This window comes from Nannospalax galili, unplaced genomic scaffold, assembly GCF_000622305.1.
Source record: "Nannospalax galili isolate Female #2095 unplaced genomic scaffold, S.galili_v1.0 scaffold212, whole genome shotgun sequence".
Taxonomy (NCBI): Eukaryota; Metazoa; Chordata; class Mammalia; order Rodentia; family Spalacidae; genus Nannospalax; species Nannospalax galili.
The window spans coordinates 3596290-3616150 of NW_008333884.1; the positions used below are offsets into that span (position 1 = coordinate 3596290).

At 43.6% G+C, this 19861-nt stretch overlaps 1 protein-coding gene across 4 annotated transcripts in view; it reads right to left on the reverse strand.

Annotated features, from left to right (window-relative positions):
• Smg6 (SMG6 nonsense mediated mRNA decay factor) overlaps positions 1–19861 on the reverse strand; it is a 288855-nt gene that overhangs the window by 25616 nt on the left and 243378 nt on the right. For all 4 annotated transcript variants that reach the window (XM_029561452.1, XM_008828802.3, XM_029561453.1 and 1 more), the window contains exon 14: positions 255–431. In XM_029561452.1, coding sequence (XP_029417312.1) covers positions 255–431 — 177 coding nt within the window. The remainder of the gene's footprint in view (positions 1–254; positions 432–19861) is intronic.

Genomic DNA, 19861 nt, shown 5'->3' on the forward strand with positions numbered 1-19861 from the left:
TTTCCCTCCTTTCTCCTCCAATGTAACATTAAAAAGAAGCATCTGGAACTTGTAGCAGAGTGAGATGGAGGCATTGAGGTGGACTGGCAGGAAGGGGCACCAGCAGAGTGCACTCTTGAGAAGTTGGCTGTCATGTCAACAGACACAGCTCTGAGAGGTTATAAATAATCCTGAGAAGAAGCAACAGCCTGGGCAGGGGGTGAGGGGGAAGGGGAGCCTTCCCTCTGCCACAGCGGGCTCTTCCCGCATAGTACCTCATCTTCCAGTTGTTTTCCCTCTTGGCTTCCCATTTCCTTTCCCATGGTGTCTGGGACGGGTGCCACTGACACATATTTTCCACCCTTGAATGCCAGCAGAGGCTCTTCTTGTCCACAAAGGGCTTCCAGAAAATACTTCAGCACTGTGACCCTTTTGCAGTCAGCTGCAATAACCTACAGGGCGAGAGGGAGAGAAGAAAAACAGCATTTTTTTGCAAGGGAAGATGAAGATGAGCGACACTATTAGCTGTAGGGCACATGAGAATTGTGTCAAAGGAGGGAGGAGGAGGGAGACACTGTGAGCAACAAGAGTGTACGTGTATATGGAGGTGAGCAAGGGCTAAAGACTAAGGTCTTCTAAAGGAAGGAAGTCACCAGGGTCTCGCCTTAGGTCATCCCTGGGGCAGAGGCAATCTCAGGACCAATGCCAGGTGCCCTCTGGGCTTGTGCTTTTCTTTTCATAAAGTCCTGCCACAAAAAAAGAAAATAATTTCTACTATGTGTGATGTAGAATCAACAGGAGTGGAGTGCAGCAGGCTGGCTTTCACAGAACACTGCTTCCTGGTGCCCCAGCTCCCCTCCCCAGACTCCCTCCAGGAGAACTGGTAGTCGGAAAGACAAGCTTTCTTGGCTGTTTCATCTCAGCTAGGTCATTTTTGTTCTCGCATATCTCATGTCCAGGAGACTGGGATTGAGAAGGAAATTATCAGGAGGAAAGAACTGGGTAGAAAAGGTAGGAGTGTTTCACCAAAGCTCTACCCTCCAGGGTTCACACCAGTTGCTTCTATATGGCCACAGTAGCATACATGATTGTGCTACCAGAGAAGCTTGGGTGAGATGTAAATTATTATCTTGAGCAACCATCAAATTTGTAAATTTGTCAGGGTCTCAGATGAAGTGTCCATAGTCATCTAGTCTGGAGTCTTCCCTGTAAGAGCACATATAATTGCCTTCACCTCTATCTAAGGGTGTTGCTTACACCTGCCATATTGTCTCTCTCTTGGTCTCTCTGTCTTTTTGGTCTCCCTGTAGCCACAGCTGGCATGGAACTGGGTATATAGACCAGGTTGGACTTGAGCTCACAGATCCACCTACCTCTGCCTCCCAATTGCTGGGATTAAAGGCACATGACACCATACCTGGCCTACCCTCCTTCATTCTTGCCTCCTTATTCTCTTCCTCTCTGGTTTCTGGGATCCTGTCTTGCCTACCAGTAGGATGCTCACCAAGGAAGAGAACCCTGCAGCTGAGAAGCTCAGGACCATTCAGGAAAACAGATATATCAGTGATTTCAGAACACACTGAATGACCAGGACTCATTTTTAAACCTAATATCAAAATATGAGAGGACTGGAAAAGGGCTAATGTGGAGATTGACTGTCTTAGTGTATCATTTTACTGTTGCCCATGCTACTGTCCCCAGCTAGACTGAAAACTCTCTGATAGCAAGGATTATAACTTGTACTTTTCTTTTTTTGTCTTTTTGAGACAGGGTCTCCCTGTAGCCCCAGCTGTCCTGGAACTCACTATGTAGACCAGGCTGGCCTTGAACTTACAAAGATCTGCCTGCCTCTGCCTCCCAAGTGCTGGGATTAAAGGTGTGCGCCACCATGCCCAGCTCCAGCTTGTGCTTAATAGCACCCTGACACTGAGATGTGAAAAGTACAAGTTATGCTGGGCAGGGTGGCGCACACCTTTGATCCCAGCATTCAGGAGGCAGAGGCAGGCAGATCTCTGTGAGTTCAAGGTCAGTCTGGTCTACATAGTGAGTTCCAGGACAGCTCGGGCTACAGGGAGACCCTGTCTCAAAAAGACCAAAAAAAAAAAAGACAAGCTGGACACATAATAGGCTCACAAGAAAAGACTGATAGGCACAGAGAAACTCAGTGGGTACCACAGGAACAGGTGATACAGGTGTGATCCATGTCTTCTAAGACAAGGTAGAATGAATATCATTCTGTTAGGTGGCTGGCTAGCCAGGGCAAGTGCGTACATACCAGTCACCTATGTCCTGCACACCTCCATTCTCTGCCTTTTCTCCTGTCTATATGCCCCTCACCTGTGGCTCTGTCGTTACTGTAGGCTGGAACCTCAGGCTAAGTATGTGACCACCTCCACATAAGAGGCTAACTTAAAGAGTAGGCTTCCAGGAAGAGGCTTAGAAAAAGGAGAGCCTCTTGAGCTTAAGGTGCCTGGCCTCAGCTGAGTACCTCCCTGAAGGAGGAAGGCCGGCCTTGCCTTAGGCCAGGGCAGGTAACCATGGCTCTATACGTGTATTCAAACATGTGATAGGGAAGGCTAGAAATACAGAAGCAGGGGCTAAAAGGCATTAAAGAACAGAGATGAAATGAGTAATGGCCTGGCAGGCAGCACGCACAGTGGCCTCCCTGCATCCCCAGCCTCTCACTTGCAGAGGAAACTTCTGCATTTCCACAAGACTGCCAGTTTCCTTTCTGTGGTCTAATTTTAACCACCTTGTCGTTACAGTGTGTGTCAGCCACCTGACCCCACTATGACCTCTGACCTTATGCCCCAGCTACTGCTTCCACTATGGAGAATTATGTAATGGTTCCAGGACTTTCCTTTCTGGCATGAGGCTGCTGCCACTGAATGGAGGAGGAGGTGGAGGTGAAGGAGTGAAAAAGTGAGAAGCAGTTTGCAATGGGCCTTGGCTCACCTGGGTAGTGAAAGGTTCACAGGCACCCTTGCTGAATCTGCAAAAGATACCCTCCAGAAGATGGTGTGCTTTGGGTGCATGTTTAGGCAGGTGGGCAGAAGTACAGTTGCTGTTAGGACCTTGGCTGGGTACATGGCTCAGGAAGCAGTGTGATTCCTGGCCAAGAGAAAGGCCACATATGTAGATGTGGGACTCCTGGAGATGGGGATTTCCAGAGCACAGCAGGAGCCTGGGGTGCAGACATCCTGAGCCTGCCTGCAGCATATCCTCAAGAGGTTCAGTGGGAACTATAATGAGGACAGACAAGTGAAAAGGAACTCCCACCCTGTTCCAGTTTTCATCTGCATGTCTTTCAGAATAAGCCTAGTTTCCCTAGGGTTTTTGTCTGCTATGGCCATTCAACCTTGCTCTCTAATGCAATAACAGTACTGTGATTGATAAAAAGGCTTTTAACAAGTATTTTATTTTTATGTCTACGAATATTTTGCCTGCATGTATGTTTGTATACCACATATGTGCAATGCCCATGGAGGATATCAAAAGTCCCTGGAACCTGAGTTACAGTTGTTAACTGCTATGTGGGTGCTGGGAACCAAACCCAGGTCCTCTGAAAGAACAGTCAGTGCTCTTAACTGCTGAGCCATTTCTCGGGCACCAATGAAAGAGCTTTGATATCCACTGGAGTCTCTAAATTGGTGCTAACAGGTCTGAAAAAAATCCAACCTAGTTAGACAGACAATTGACCTAAGTTTTAGAGGAAGAGTGTCTTCTCTTCTTTATAATCCAACCAGCATGGAGAACAGTCAAGTTTGGACATAGTTTCCTTAGGTTTCTAAAGTATACTGTAGCAGTACGAAGATGAGAGGCAGAATGTCTAGGGCTTTCCCTTGTCTAAAACACAGGGAAACCTGTTTCTACCCTGCTGGGCTGTGAAAGCATTCTGTGCACCTTTAGTCCCAGCACTCAGGAGGCAGAGGCAGGTGGATCTTGGTGAGTTCAAGGCTGGCCTGGTCTACATACTGAGCTTCAGGCTACAGGGAGACCCTGGCTCAAAAAGACCAAAAAAAAAAAAAAAAAAAAAAATTGGTTAATATGGGATATATCATTATGGATAAAGCTTTTCAAATCACCTGCAAAAAGCAAACCTTAAGATTCTCTTTGCTTGGTGATAGAGGAATTCCTGGTAGTAGAGGGGTTAAATCTGGGTTCTCTGCTTGGAGAGGATAGAGTCCAGATGAAGTTTATGACATAATCCCCACAATAACTCTCTTCGTGAGTACATTTTTCCATTCTGTATCAATGAAAAGCAGAGAATGTAAATGGTATGTCCATTACAACTTGGACAAACTAGTTTTCAAAGCAGAAAGTTAGGTAGGAACAAGTTCCCTCTGGTCTGTGACACATAAGACTAGACTTGGGCTAGAGGTGGTTTAGGTTGGTGGCCTGAGAATACCTTGGGAACCTTGTCAGTATACCTTCTAGGTGGCAGTACTGGCAGACTATCAAGCAATCCAAAGTTAATGGACAAAATATCTCACATGAATCATTCTGACTTTTAAGAGAAAACTGGGCCTTTAGGTCAGGGAAAAGCTGAAAGAAAAGCACCCAAAGAAAGCCCCTTTCTCTTCCCTTGAAGATTGTCTGAAGCAGCTTTCCCCATCATCAGCAGAACTGAAACCCTGAGCTTCAGGGCTCCACTTAAAACCCCATCGGGTCCACACGCAAAGAACCAAGCAGAAAGGAAAACTGAAAGCTTGATGTAGAGAGGTGATATCAGTGCCTGACCTGTCCCAAGCTCAGTTCCTTAGAGAGAGATAATGTGAGAAAGCAAAGGGGAGAGATGGGGCGGGGGAGAGATATGGGTGGAGGGGCTGGGGCTTGGGGCTAAGGGGCAGATCTTGAGAAAAGCTGAAGAAACTTCTAAACTGACAGAGAAGGTTGTCCTAAGGTGAGGAGGTAGATAAGTAAAACGGCAAAATGATGGGTAATTTTCCATAGCTACCTAGCCTGAGCATAGTCCTGCACAGGACGAAAAGGAGTCCTAGGTTACTTTATGGAAGGTGGAGGACAGTGGGAGAGAAAGGGAACCCAGCACCATGCACCACCGCAAGCTGAGTTCCAAGATGCAACACCTCACAAGAGCCATGGGGAAGGGAGAACACCCTGGATCTAGCCAGAGAATAAGAGAAGGGGTTGGAATGCTGACCCAGACCTCTGGAGCAACCTCTAGGGAATGACAGACTCAGAGACATTTGCAATGTGTCCCTGTTTTCTACAAATAGGCATTTGGAAGGCAGGCGTACCACAACAGCTAGTCATTCTACAAGATTTCTTTTGCTGAACTTTTGGTTGAGGGGAATTAGAACTTGTACTATCAGCCAGTTCTTTTTTTTCTGGTCTTAAAAAGTCCAGCTTGTGCCGGGCATGGTGGCGTATGCCTTTAATCCCAGCACTTGGGAGGCAGAGGCAGGGGGATCTCTGTGAGTTCAAGGCCAGCCTGGTCTACATAGTGTGCTCCAGGTCAGCTAGGGCTACAGGGAAACTCTGTCTCAAAAAGATTAAAAAAAAAAAAAAAAAGTCCAGCTTGCTACTGCTCCTCTAGTCAAACAGAAAAATCACATGGGTTTTCCCCTGCAAACCAAGTTTACAGGTTGTTTTTCTTGTTTCTCTAAATGGAGCCAATTATTCTCACACATTTGTTGGAACCTTCAATCAAACTTTATAGCTTGTTAATTTTACAGAATGTCCTTACAGCAAATAAGATGCAGACAGGAAAAGTGAAGTTTTGCTAAGATTATTAAGAAACCTTAAAATAGTCTTCAAATCTACCACCAACATTGGTGAAATACAGGCTGCTTGGCTGATTTCTGAGGTCAATTAGCAATGCGTTAATTACCATCTTTAATAAGCCAAGTCTACAGGACTGGCCACAAGAAATTTAACTCACACTAATATGTTTTCACAAACCAGGAACTTCTAGCTATGTAGGCAGGACTCACCCTCACAGGAGACTGAGGGTGGGAAGCACAATTCTGAAGCAGCCAAGGGTGGGTCAGCTTGAGAAAGGGTCTGCCAGTGAAAATTCAGACACAAGAAATAAAGAATGCCACACAGGGAATCCTCTGGAGCTGGGAGGACAGCGGAAATGGTTTATTCACATTCCTAGGGGGAGGGGCTTCCTGGCTAAGCACAGACTTGAGGCAGGCTGGGAAACTGGCCACAGGATGCACAGTCACTCTGAAGAGAAGCAGTCCGTTTAGGACCAGGAGATACACACTCACAGTCTGAGTCAGAACAAGCATGTATAAAATGTAAAGAGAAGGCAAGGGGTCAGAGGAGAGAAAGGAAGGAGCTGTGCTGGGACTGAGTGACCAAAGGGGTGAGTGAGAGTATGGGTCCTGTAGTAGATGCATCTCTGATGACTTGGCAAAGAATCAATTCCATAGCCCTTTCTTTATCCCTGCTACAGCACAGCCTCATTTCTATGCAATGTGCCAAGCATAGGCCACTTTTTCAGTCACTTTTGATCCCAATATCTAGATTTAGTCTTCCCTAGACTTATGGTAGGCCTGTGTTAGTTGAGGGGGGGTCAATGGGTCACAAGACAAAATGTTAACAGAACTGGTTAATCCACAGCAGCCACACCATTCCATGACCTGGGTCCTATCAAATGTTTCCTTCTCAGAGGAAGCAATGTGAACTGTTGCCAATCAACTGGCACTGTAGATACCAAGCTTAAAGGAAGGTGAAGGAATGAAGTGATTGCCTAAACATGCATGTGTTCTATAGGGACTCTGGAGAGCCAGGGCCCAAAGACCTGAGCAACCATGCCACAAGGAACACACGCTATCAGAAATAAAATCCTGCCATAAACCAAAATTGCTTTGTCCACTTCATCCCTTCACAGTGGGGTCATGGTGGTGGATTTACCTTTGCTAATGGTATCATCCTTAAATAAGATTCAGCAGGATCCTAGCCCCAGGTATCCCAATACGAAAGTAATAATGAGAAAATGCTCACTACATAATTTCCAACCTACCTGAATTTCTAGAGTTTCTCATCTAGGAGCCTGATCTTCCCTGTGCAGAGTGAGGCTTACTCTTCATGAACTGTTCCACCATGAAAAGAAATTATTCTCTCTCTCAGAACTCTGAGCACCACTGTTTTAGCAAGGAACACTTTCAGTAGCAAGGGCACAGCAGACAGCAAGCTATAGGCAGCAGCAGCTTGGGCTACAGTCCAATCCTGCTTTCCCTGCAAAGTGCTCCAGCACAGCCACCCACATTGGCAGGGTTGGGGCGGATACTGGCATTGCCAACACAAGCCTTTCAGGTCTGGCTGGCTTCAGTTGGTCTAAAACCTGGAACAGAGGCACTGGACCCTCACTTACAGAACCAGCAGGGGAGGCTACAAGCTCAGCCCCTGGGGATAAACGTCCTCATCTGTCTTAGTCTGCAAATACCCACAGTATGTTTCTATACTGACAGTTCTGGACCAGAATCACTCAATCTTGGGATCCAGTCACTGTCATTTTTGTTTTGTTTTTTTTGAGACAGGGTCTTACTATGTAGCTCCAGCTGTCTGGAACTCGCTATATAAGACCATCCCAGGCTGGCCTCGCTCTCACTGAGATCTACCTGCTACTGCCTCCCAAGTCTAAGATTAAAGGTGTGCAGTACCATGCCTGGCTTCTGTGCTACATTTTTTTTTTTTTTTTAAATGATGGTCTCCCTAGTCCCACCTGGAACTTACTATGTGGACCAGGCTGGCCTTGATTTCATAGAGATCTGCCTGTCACACCCTGCATCTGTGCCATATTCTTATTTGCCTTCTAGCCAGGCCCAGGAGGCTTGTGTTCAGGTTCCCTCACCAAATCTGTTTCTAGTTTTATCTACTTTGTGTAAAAAGAGTGTCCTTTCTGAGTCATTTGACAACATAAGCAACATTCAATTCAGCAAATATTTACTAAGTGACTACTGTGTGCATAGGCATTGCTTGAGACCAGGATTCAACAGAGAGGGCAAGGTCCCTTGTTCCAGTGGTGGGAAGGTCATATTTTTTAGCAGGCAGATCAAGAGAAAAAAACATTCCTTGCTCCATTACCTACAGCACTCTGGTAAGCAGAATTCTTATTCTTTTTCCCTCAAAGGGGAAAGAAGAGGCGGTCATAAGGAGAAGAAAAGTTTCTAATACCCAATACACTGCTGTTTTATGCCTTTTAGGCTGATGAGTCCTGAAGTCAGGACAGAGACAGCTGTTGAGTTCGAATCTCTCAGTGTTTCCCTGTTCTGTGCAATTAAGACTTCCACACAGGTCACCATTACTGTACTTGTGACTATTACTTCCTAACCTTTAACTCCAGGCTCCAGGCAATCCCCCACATTTGTTTCTTCTGTGACTTTGCAAACTTAAAATGATTTCCGGCTATAGTGACTTTACCTTTAAGCAATCACTTCATTTCTTTACCTTCCTTTAAGCTTGAAAAAACTAGCTTACTTTATTCTTCCCTCTTCTCTCCCACTCCCTCCCTCTCCCCAATTCTCTTTATCGGAGACAGGGTCTCAGTATGCAACCAAAGCTGGTCTTAAACTCAAGAGTCTCCAACGTGCTGTGGTTTACAGCTGTGGGACACCATACCTGCTGTGATTTTTAAAGTCTTTCTTTGGGGGCTGGAGAGATGGCTCAGCAGTTAAGAGCACTGACTATTCTTGCAGAAGACCTAGATTCAAATCCCAGCACCTACATGGTGGCTAACAACCATCTGCAACTCTAGTTTCAGGCACTGCATGACACAGGTGCACTTACACACATGCAGGCATAAACACTTAGACACATAAAATAAAAATGAATAAATAAAAACATTTAAGAAGTCTTTCTTGAACCTGGAGAGATGATTCAATAGTTAAGAGCATATACTACTCTTGCAGAGGACCCAAGAATTTGGTTCCTAGCACCTGTAACTACAGCTCCAGGGGATCCAAAGCCTCTGGCCACCATGGGCACATGTACTCATGTACACACACCCACACATATACTCATAATTAAAAATAAAAATAAATCTAAAAAAAATTTTAAAAAAGATTTTCTTTTCAAGAAGCCAGTTGGGCTTTGTCTAGCCTGCGAGGCTACAATCCATAAATCTTTCTTAAGAACCTATCCGATGAGAGGAGCTATGCTAGACATCCTGAGTACACAAGACAGAACAAGGCCAACACAACCCTTAATTTTTTTTTTTTTAAAACAGGACTTTCAGTCCAGAAAGGAATTCCACAGAAACTTAACAACTGATGATTGTCCACCCCCCCCCTTTTTTTTTTTTTTGCTTATCTTATCTGACCCTAATAGCAGTCCTCAACACCTGCATCACTTTATATGCCAGGATTCAAGCTGTCTTGCCCTCTGGGGCTTGCAGGAAGCTAAGTAATCATTCAGAGCTGGAAAAAGAACCTCCTTTGAATATCCCATAGTGATTCAATCCTTTCTAGGTTACTTTTTCTTTCCTTCAGTACTTCTGGTGAAGCTTCAAGACTGCAAGGAAGTTTTAAAAACCAATTTTTACATAATACTAAGTAATTTTTATTACCTAGAGTTTTATATTTTTTGTTTTTTTTTAAAATTCTGATAAACTTCTAGTCCTAACCATGTCGTATGAGAGGTCTATTACTACTTAGAATCTATAAGAGTGTTCATTTTCCAAACTGAACATGATAGTATATACTGACACTTGAGAGACAGAGGCAGAAGAATCAGGAGTTTAAGGATAGCCTGGGATAGATACATAGTGAAAGCTTGTCTCAAAAAATAAATAAATAAATAGGGGCTGGGGAGATAGCTCAGAAGTAATGAGCACTAGCTGCTCTTGTAGAGGTTCAGTTCCCAGTACCCACATGGCAACTAACAACTGTCCTTAATTCCAGTTCCAGGGGCTCCAATGAACTTACATGTCGGCAAAACACCCATACATATAAAATTAAAAAAATAAAATAAGTAAGATTTAAAAGGGGGGAAGGGGGGCTGGAGAGATGGCTCAGTGGTTTAGAGCATTGACTGCTCTTACATAGGACCCGGGTTTGATTCCTAGCATCCACATGGTGGGTGACAACTGTCTGTAACTCTGATTACAGGGGGAATTTTACGCTCTCTTCTGATCTCCCTGGGCCTGCACTTACATACATGCAAGCAATACACTCATACACATTTAAAAAAAAGTTCATTTTTCTAGAAGAGCTCATTCCATTTCTGGAAACTTCTGTTAGAGAAGTCTCCCCTTTAAGCCAAAATCTGGCTCCTAATGCTTCTAATTCTGTTCTTTGGAGCCTCATATAAACACTAACCCTACTTCCACCTGACTCATATGACTGGCTCAACAATCCTGCTTCCTATCTGTTCTCACTTTGGCTGTCTCCTCAGCATCCTGCTTGTTTCATGAAGACTAATGTTCCATACTCTTTCACAAAACTAACACTGCCCTATGCTAATGTCTCCTTGAAAAAAAGGTAAATTCTTTGACAGGCTACAGTTGTCTTTTTTTTCTGAGACAGGGTCTTCTTGTAGCCCCAGCTGGTCTGGAACTCCCTATGTAGAGCAGGCGGGCCTTGAACTCACAGAGATCCCCCTACCTCTGCACCACCATGCCTAGCATATATTTGTGAATTTTTAAGGTGCCAAAGAAATTATTTTTGAAAATGTTCAGGTGATGGCTATAAAGCTATGTTAACAATAAAGAATGATGGAAACTCTAAAAAAAACATTAAAATGTCTCCTGAAGTGGGTGAGTATCATATGTGACCTGGGAGCAGAGAACATCAGACAATCTTTGCTCCCTGGTTCTGTGTTGGACATTTCAATTTTTTTTGCTTGTTTTTGTAAAATTAATAAATTTATTTATTTTTATTTTATGTGTACAAGTACATGGCGATTAACAACTGTCTGTAACTCCAGTTCCAGAGGATCCGACACCCTCTTCTGTCCTCCGTGGGCAATGCATGACATGGATGCACTTACAAACATGCAGGCAATATACTCATACATATTTTATATATTTATTTATTTAAAAATATTTTATTTATTATTTTTATTTTTTATGTGTATGAGTGTATTACCTGCATGTATGAGAGCACCCGTGTTGTGCAATGCCGCGGAGGTCAGAAGCGGGCTTCGGATTCCCCTGGAACTGGAGTTAAGGACGGTTCGTATCGCAGTGTGGGTGCTGGGAATTGAATCCAGATCCTCTGCAAGAGCAGTCAGTGCTCTTAACCACGAAGTCATCTCTCCAGCCCCTACATTTTTATTTATTAAAAAAATAAAAATAGCCGGGTGTGGTGGCGCACGCCTTTAATCCCAGCACTTGGGAGGCAGAGCTGGTGGATCTCTGTGAGTTCAAGGCCAGCCTGGTCTACATAGTGAGTTCCAGGCCAACTGGGTCTATAGGAACACCCTGTCTCAAAAACACCCCAAAAATAATAAAAAAATAAAAAATTAAATTCTATTATTTCACACTATGCTACATAATGGAGGACTGCATTTTTAGGTAATGGTAGGATTTTACATTTGCTTTTATTAATTCCCTCCCTCCCTCTCACCCTCCCTCCAGGACCTGCACATGCTAGACAAATGGTCTATCACTGAGCATTACATCCCTAGCCCTTTTTTATTTTTGGTCTTTTTTTTTTTTTTTTTTTTTTTTACTGTAGCCCCAGCTGGCCTTGAACTCACAGAGATCCACCTGCCTCTGCCTCCCGAGTGCTGGGATTAAAGGCATGCGCCACCACGCCCGGCCAAAAAATATATTTTATTTTAGGACACTGTCTTGCTAAGTTGTCCAAGGTGGCCTTAAACCTACTGTGTAGTCCAGGCAGGTCCTGAACTTCCAATCCTCCTGCCTCAGTCTGATTAGTGGGGGCAACAGCTACTCCATCACATCTGGCTTAATTTCATCATATACTTCTTACACTAGTCCATCAAGGGCTTTTTAGATCCTGAATGTGTCAACTGGGAAGGTACTTCCTCTCCAGTTCATGCCATCCATTAACTTGACCAGTTGGTTTGCTTATATGATTTTCAGTATCTTTTTCTCATTAGTATGCTCTTTTTTTTTTTTTTCTCCTAAGATTCTTGAGGGCAGGTATTCTGTGAATATTCATGTGCATGTCTATAAAGTAAAATCTGCCTGTAGTATCTAACACACACTGTAGGTACTTGCGTGATGTGGATGACAGGTAGGCAGATGGTATCTTAGGCTAACTTCAGAGGACACAATGAAGAGGATTCCAGCCACTCTGTACACATGCTCCCTGAAGGTATGTAACACAAGAGCCCTAGGCAGACTCAGATGAATGCTGATTAGGGTGCTGCTCCTGGAGGAGATGCAGACTTACTAAGTTGATAGGTGCTCTCTGGCCAGGCAGCCTACACAGCCTCTATGTGAAATAAGTCTGGGAGAAGCCAAGCTCTCTGGGCGCATCTTGCCTTGTCTTAACTGGAGGCTCTTGCTCTGGGGCAAGATACGATATACAATGTATTTAGACAAAAGGTGAGACTTAATGCTTCAAAGCACTTACAACATGCTCCTTTTTCTCTCTTTGGTGCTGAGATCCAGCTCATGGCCCCACACATGCTAAGTACATGCTCTATCACTGTGCTACACTCCACACACTCATGTCATACTGTCAAAAAAAAATTGCACCAGTATCTGGAGACTCTATAACATATCAAAAAATATGGGATAGGCTGGGCATGGTGGTGCATGCCTTTAATCCCAGTTCTCAGAAGGCAGAGGCAGGTGGACCTCTGTGAGTTCGAGGCCAGCCTGTTCGACACAGCGAGTGCCAAGCCAGCAGGGGCTACAGGGAGACCCTATCTCAAAAAGGACACCCCCCCCCAAAAAAGGGATATAACCAGGTATGGTGGTGAACGTGTTTAATCCCAGTACTTGGGAGGCAGAGGCAGGCGGATCTCTGTGAGTTCAAGGCCAGCCTGGTCTACATAGTGAGCTCCAGGACAGCTGGGGCTACAGGGAGACCCCGTTTCAAAAAGATACCCCCCCACTAAAAAATATGGGATATACAGGGGCTGGAGAGATAGCTCAGTTGTTAAAAGTACTGGCTGCTCTTGCAGAAGTCATAGGTTTAGTTCTCAGCACCCACATAGCAACAAACAACTGTACATAATTCTAGTTCCATGGGGGCTGATGTCCTCTTCTGGACTCTACGACATTGTACATATGTGGTACCCTTACATACATGCCGGCAAACACTCATACATATAAAAATAAATAAAATTTCAAAACTGGGATAGAGAATTTTTCTGAGATGAGGGCTGAGACAGAAACCCATATTAAGTTACATTTTTATTTCAGACATTTCTAGAGTCCTGATTCTCAAATGTGACCTATGCCTTGTAGTTAGAAACAAGATATACTGTGCTAACAAAAGTATGTCTATAGTTTGGACTAAGTCATAAATAAGACAAATGTTTGCCACATAGGGCAAATTAAGTAAGCATTAGTTCTCTTTTCTTCATCTTTTTGCTTATTTATTTACTTTTTGATCTTTTTGGAGACATGGTCTCCCTGTAGCCACAGCTGGCCTTGATTCGCTATGGAGACCAGGCTGGCTTCAAAGTCACAGAGATCTGCCTGCCTCTGCCTCCCAGAGTGCTGGGATTAAAGGCATCCACCACTATGCCTGGCTCTTTTCTTCATCTTTGAATACTCAGAAGTATTTTTTATCAAAACTGCTTTCATCAGAATCACATAGTGAGCGTGTTAAAAAATGTAGCGTCCAGGGCTGGAGAAATGGCTCGGCGGTTAAGAGCACTGACTGCTTTTGCAGCAGACCCGGGTTTGATTCCCAGCACCCACATGGCGGCTATGAATCCTCCTTAACTCCAGTTCCAGGGGAATCTGAAGCCCTCTTCTGACCTCCTCAGCATTGCACGACAAGGGTCCACTCGCATGCAGGCAATACACTCATACACATAAAATAAAAATAAATACAATATTTAAAAAAATGTAGGTTCCTAGATTCCACTTAGGACTAAATGAATTAGTATTTCTGAAAGTAAGACCTTAGAATACACACTTAAAAAAAAAGATTTTACTTTATGTATATGTGTGTGTGTGGGGGGGTGGCAATATGTACATGTGTACAGGTGCTCTTTGAGTCCAGAAGAGGGTATTGGTATTGGATCCCTCTGGAGCTGGAGTTAGAGGCAGTTGTGAGTTGTCTAACATGGGTGCTAGGAACTAAACTCAGGTTCTTTGGAAGAATAGTATGTGCTCTTAACCACTGAGCCCTGGAATGTACACTTTAAACAAGTGTTTCAGGTACTTACTTATGAAGATTGATACTTCAGAATTACTTTTTTTTTTTTTTTTTTTTTTAGAAAGGGTTTTTTTTTAGCCCATCCTTTCCGGGAACTCACTAGGAAACCCAACACACCCTCAAACTCAAAGAGACCCGCCTGCCTCTGCCTCCCAAGTGCTGAGATTAAAGGTGTGCACTACTATGTCCAAGGAAGAATTACTTTTTAAAAAGATTTAAAATTTTTTTATTTTATGTGTAAGTGTTCTGCCTGCATGTATTATGTGTACCACATGTATACCTGGTGCCTTGGGAGACCAGAAGAGGGGTCAGAGCTGCCATGTGAGTGCTGGGAAATGAACTCAGGTCCTCTGAAAGAGCAGCCAGTGCTCTTAACCACTGAGCCATCTCTCTAGCTCCAAATAAAATAATTTTTAAAAGTAATTCTTTGAGCTTTTGCCATTTTGTGAGGCTGGCAGGGGGAGTAATTCTTTGGGCTGGAGAGATAGCTCAGCAGTTAAGTGCACTGGATGCTCTTGCAGGGGAACTGGTTTTGGTTCCCAGCAGGTGGCTAACAATTATCTGTTTAATTCCAGTTTCAGGGTATTTAATGCACTCCACAGGTACTGCACTTATAAGGAAAACACTTCATACACACAAAAATAAATTTTTTTTTGGTTTTGTTTTGGTTCCTTTGATAGGGTCTCCTTAGTCCCAGCCTACTTGGAAGTCACTATGTGGATCAGGCTGGCCTCAATCTCATAGGGCTCAACCTGCCTCTAGCCCCATAAAAATTAATTAAAAAAAATTATTTTCAGGGGGGGGGCTAGAGAGATGGCTCAGTGGTTAAGAACACTGGTTGTTCTTGCAGAAGACCTGTGTTTGAATCCCAGCAACTACATGGGATTCAGCTAACAACTGTCCCTAACTCCAGTTTCAGGAGATCCAAGATCCTCTTCTGTCCTCCTCGGGCACACTTACCTACATGCAGGCAATATACACATACACATAAAAATAATACAAATTTTTTTTTTTTTTTTTTGGTCTTTTTGAGACAAGGTCTCTCTGTAGCCCCAGCTGTCCTGGAACTCACTATGTAGACCAGGCTGGCCTTGATTCACAGAGATCCGCCTGCCTCTGCCTTCTGAGAAAAATAAAATATTTTTTTAAATTAATTTTTCTTTTGTGTGTGTGCATGTGGAGGCCAGAAGTTGATGTCAGGTGTCTTCCTCTACTGCTCTCTATCCTGGTTTGTTCGTTTTTTAGAAACAGGGTCTCTCATTGAAGCCACGCCTCACTGACTGGTTGGAATGGCTGGCCAGCAAGCTCTGGGGGATTCACTTGGCTCTGCTCCCTTACCCCAGCACTAAGGTTATAGGTATACTTTACCACATTTGGCTTTTATGTGGTGCTAGGGGTCCAAGCTCAGGTCCTCATGCTTGTGTGCTAGGCATTTCACCAACTCAATTTTACTACTTTTTTTTTGAGTCCAGACTGGCCTCAAACTTGCTACATAGTCAAAGATAACCTCCCAGTGTTGAGATTATTTTGTGTGTGTGTACACATGTATGTACATGGGTTGTATACGTGTGTTGAGGTCAGAAGTCAACACTGATGTCTTTCTCAACTGCTATCTCTCCAGCCCCAAGAATTATTGTTTTAAAGGCTAAAAGGTTAGCCAAGTATAGTGGCTCATGCATGTGATCCCAGCACCCTTGGGAAGCTGAGGTAGGAGGACTATTGTGGGTTTGAGGCCAGCCTAGGCTACATAATGAGTCTGAGGTCAGCCTGGGCTATAGAGACCCTGTGTCAAAATAAATCAAGATAAAACAACAAAATAAAATAAAGGCTGGAAGACTAGGTGAAATAGTCACAATTTTAGTTCACCTTCAAAATACAACTGTATTTTAGCTAAGGTGTCAGTAATCTTGCATCAATCTTTTCTTTTTAAAGCCCCTCTTTTTGGGGTACTAGGAATGGGAACCTAGACTTCTGATGCCAGGTAACTACCCTACCGCAGAACTACATACCTAACCCAGAACTTATTATTTTAAAATTTTATTTATTATTGTGTATGATGTATGTGTGCAAGCATGCACATGGCATGTTGCACATGTGGAGATCAGAAGACTATTCTCAGGAGTCTGTTTTTTCCTTCCAGGTGGGATCTGGGGATGAAAATTTGGGTGACAAGTGTTTTTTTTTTTTTTTTTTTTTTTTTTTTTTTTTGCTTTTTTTTAGGTCTTTTTGAGACAGGGTCTCCCAGCCCCAGCTGTCCTGGAACTTACTATGTAGACCAGACTGGCCTTGAACTCACAGAGATCCACCTGCCTCTGCCTCTTGAGTGCTGGGATTAAAAGCCTGCACCACCATGCCTGGCCTGACAATTTTTTTTTTTTTTAATTTTTATTTTATATGTATTTGTGTATTGCCTGCATGCTTTGTGTAATGCCCGTGGAGGTCAGAAGAGGCTGTTGGATCCCCTGGGACCAGAGTTACAGACAATTGTTAGCTGTCATGTGCGTGCTGGGATTTGAACCCAGGTCTTCTGCAAGAACAACTAGTGTTCTTAACCGCTGAGCCATCTCTCCAGCCTTGACAAGTGTTCCTGGTCTCAAGTGATCTTCCAGTTTTAGCCTCCTGAGTAGGTGGTATTATAGGCATGTATCACTGTGTCCAGCTCACATCTTACATTTTTCATGGCACTTTTAGGATTTTGAAAATCTCTAGCACTGTATAGAGCAGCCATTACTACATCCAGATAACAGGTATGAGGAAACTGAAATTCAGCTAAATTGAATGACATGCTCAGTAGAGTTAAGATCTGAAGGCAGACTTTGTAGTTCAAGGCTCCTGCCACCTTACCAGCACCACCTTCCTGGGAGAATGCCATTGGCCCTCAACAAGAAGACTGCTGCATGCTCCACTCATCCTCAACAGCTATAGCTAGCACTCTGTGAACACCTAATACATGCCAGGCACTGGTCCAAGGGCTTTAGAAACCAATTCACTTAATCTCCACAATAACCTTATAAAATAGGTACCTCATTACTTCAATTACACAGATGAGAAAATCAAGGCACAGAGAAGTAACCTCCTTCAAGGTAATGCAGCTAGTGAGAGGGTCTGAAACGTGCCTCTTGCTCATAACTCATTGTTCTGACAGTCCACAGCTTTTAATAGTCCAAAGCATTTGTGTATGAGGCAGAACCCTCATAATTTCTGCAAGGGAAAAGATCTGATTCAGTATGGAAATTCACAAGAAAGGAAAGGGGAAGCCCGTTGTTGCTGACTTTTCTCTTTTCCTCCCCACTACCTTTTCTTTCATCCTTGGAAACAAGGTCTAATTCTGTAGCCCAAAATGGTTTTGAACTTAAGCTCTTCCCACCTCAAGCTTCTAAACACTGGGATTGTAGGTGTGTGCGTCACCCCAGTCACTGTGAATTCTTTCTTCTTTCTCTTTTCTTCTTTCCTTTCATTCCCTATAGTATGCATATGTGTGTGTGTGTGTGTGTGTGTGTGTGTGTGTGTGTGTGTGTGTGTGTGTGTGTGTGAAGGTGCACGTGTATATGGGTGTGCATGCATGTGGAGGCCTGAGGTTGACTTCAGGAGTCTTTCTTGGTTACTCTGTAAAGAATGTTAGTTAAGCTGAGAACTCGTTGATATGGCCAGTTTGCTAGTCAGCTTGCGCCAGGGATTCCCTGTCTCTAGCTGTTGAGCACTGGAATTACAGGTGGGCTACCACATCCACCTGGAATTTACATGGACTTTGGGGAGCCAAACTCTAAGATTCTCACACTTGTGCGAGTGTTTTAACCACTGAGCCATCCCTCCAGCCTCTGTTACTTATTTCTTGAAGGCTTAACTTCTGGGACACTTCTCTTGTGCAGCTGACACATGCTGGGGAAAGCAGAGAAAAGACAACATCATGGTCTCCTAACTTAAGTGAACCTGGGCAAATTACTGAACTTTGTCTGCAAAATGCTGACAATTCTGAAGATCTCTTTAGAATCCTTTCCTATTCTTTTTTTTTTTTCTTAATTGTTGCTGGGCATGGTAGTTCACACACCTGGTAGGAGGATCACCATGAATGAGCTGAAGGCCAGCCCACAGTACATAGTGAGTTCTAGGCCAGCCTGGGCTACAGAGTTTGACCTTGTCTCAAACAAAACAAAACAAAACATAAAACAAAACTAAGAGAGCCAGGTGTGGTTGCACACATCTTTAATGCCAGCACTCAGGAGGCAGAGACAGGTGGCTGTCTTTGAGTTTAAGACCTGTCTGATCTACATAGTGAGTTCCAGGCCAGCTGGGGCTACAGGGATACCCTGTCTCAAAAAGACCAAAACAAAACAAAAAACAAAAACAAAAAAACCCCACCAAAGGGATGGAAAGATGGCACAGTGGTTAAAAGAATTTGTTTCCAGAGCTCCTAAATTCTTCCCAGCACCTACATGAGACAGTTCACAACTCCAGTTCCAGGGGCTCTGACACTCTCCTTTGGCCTCTGTGGACATCCGTATACATATGGCATCTACACACACAGACACACACATACAGATAAAAAATTCAAAAGTAAAAAAAAATTATGAATCGGCAATTCATAATTACGTGTATTTATGGAGTACAAAGTGATATTATGATTGATGAACACAATGTCATTCAATCAAACTAATTAACTTTTATCACCTCGAATTCTTATTATTTCTTATGGTCAGAATGTGTGAAATTTACTCTCCAGAACTCTTTTACACTATATGGTCATCAGCCTTATTATTCCATGCTATGTGGCTCTCAAAAACACAAACAATGAAAACTCAACCAACCAAACCAAATCCCCAAGCTTCAGATTCCTCTCACCAGAAGCTCTGCATCCTTTGGCCATCAACTTCCCATTCCACCAAACCCCAGCCTCTGATAACCACCACTGCACTCCGTTTCTAAGAGTTCTATTGTTTTGTCGCTGTTGTCTTAATGGTGCTGAGGGTTGTATTCAGGGCCTTATGCATGCTAGGCAAGTGTTTTATTGCTAAACTGACCCATAGCTCACCTCCATTGTTTATATTCCACATATAAATGAGAACATGTGGAACCTGTCTTTCAGTGCCTGAATTATTTCACATGTAATGCTCCATCCAGTTCTACCCATGTTATAGTAAATGAAAGTATTTTTACTTTTAGAAGGCTGAATGGTATCCCACTGTGTATGTACATCACATTTTGCTTTCTTTTTCTGTGGTATATTCGCATGTGTGCAGATATGCTTGCCTGTATGTGTGCAGGTGGGGGCCAGAAGTCAACTTTGGGTCTCTTTCTTTACTACGCTCCACCTAATACCACATTTTATTTATCTATTGGTTGATGGACATTTAGGGTGATTTCCTAACTTGCCAGCTGTGAATAATGCTGCAGTGAACATGGAGTGAAGACACCTTTTTTTTTTTTTTTCAATCAATCAAAACTTTTTTTGTGTCTTTTTGAGGCAGGGTCTCCCTGTAGCCCCAGCTGTCCTGGAACTCACTATGTAGACCAGGCTGGCCTTGAACTCACAGAGATCCAGTTCCACCTGCCTCTGACTCCCGAGTGCTGGGATTAAAGGCGTGTGCCATCATGCCCAGCAAAGA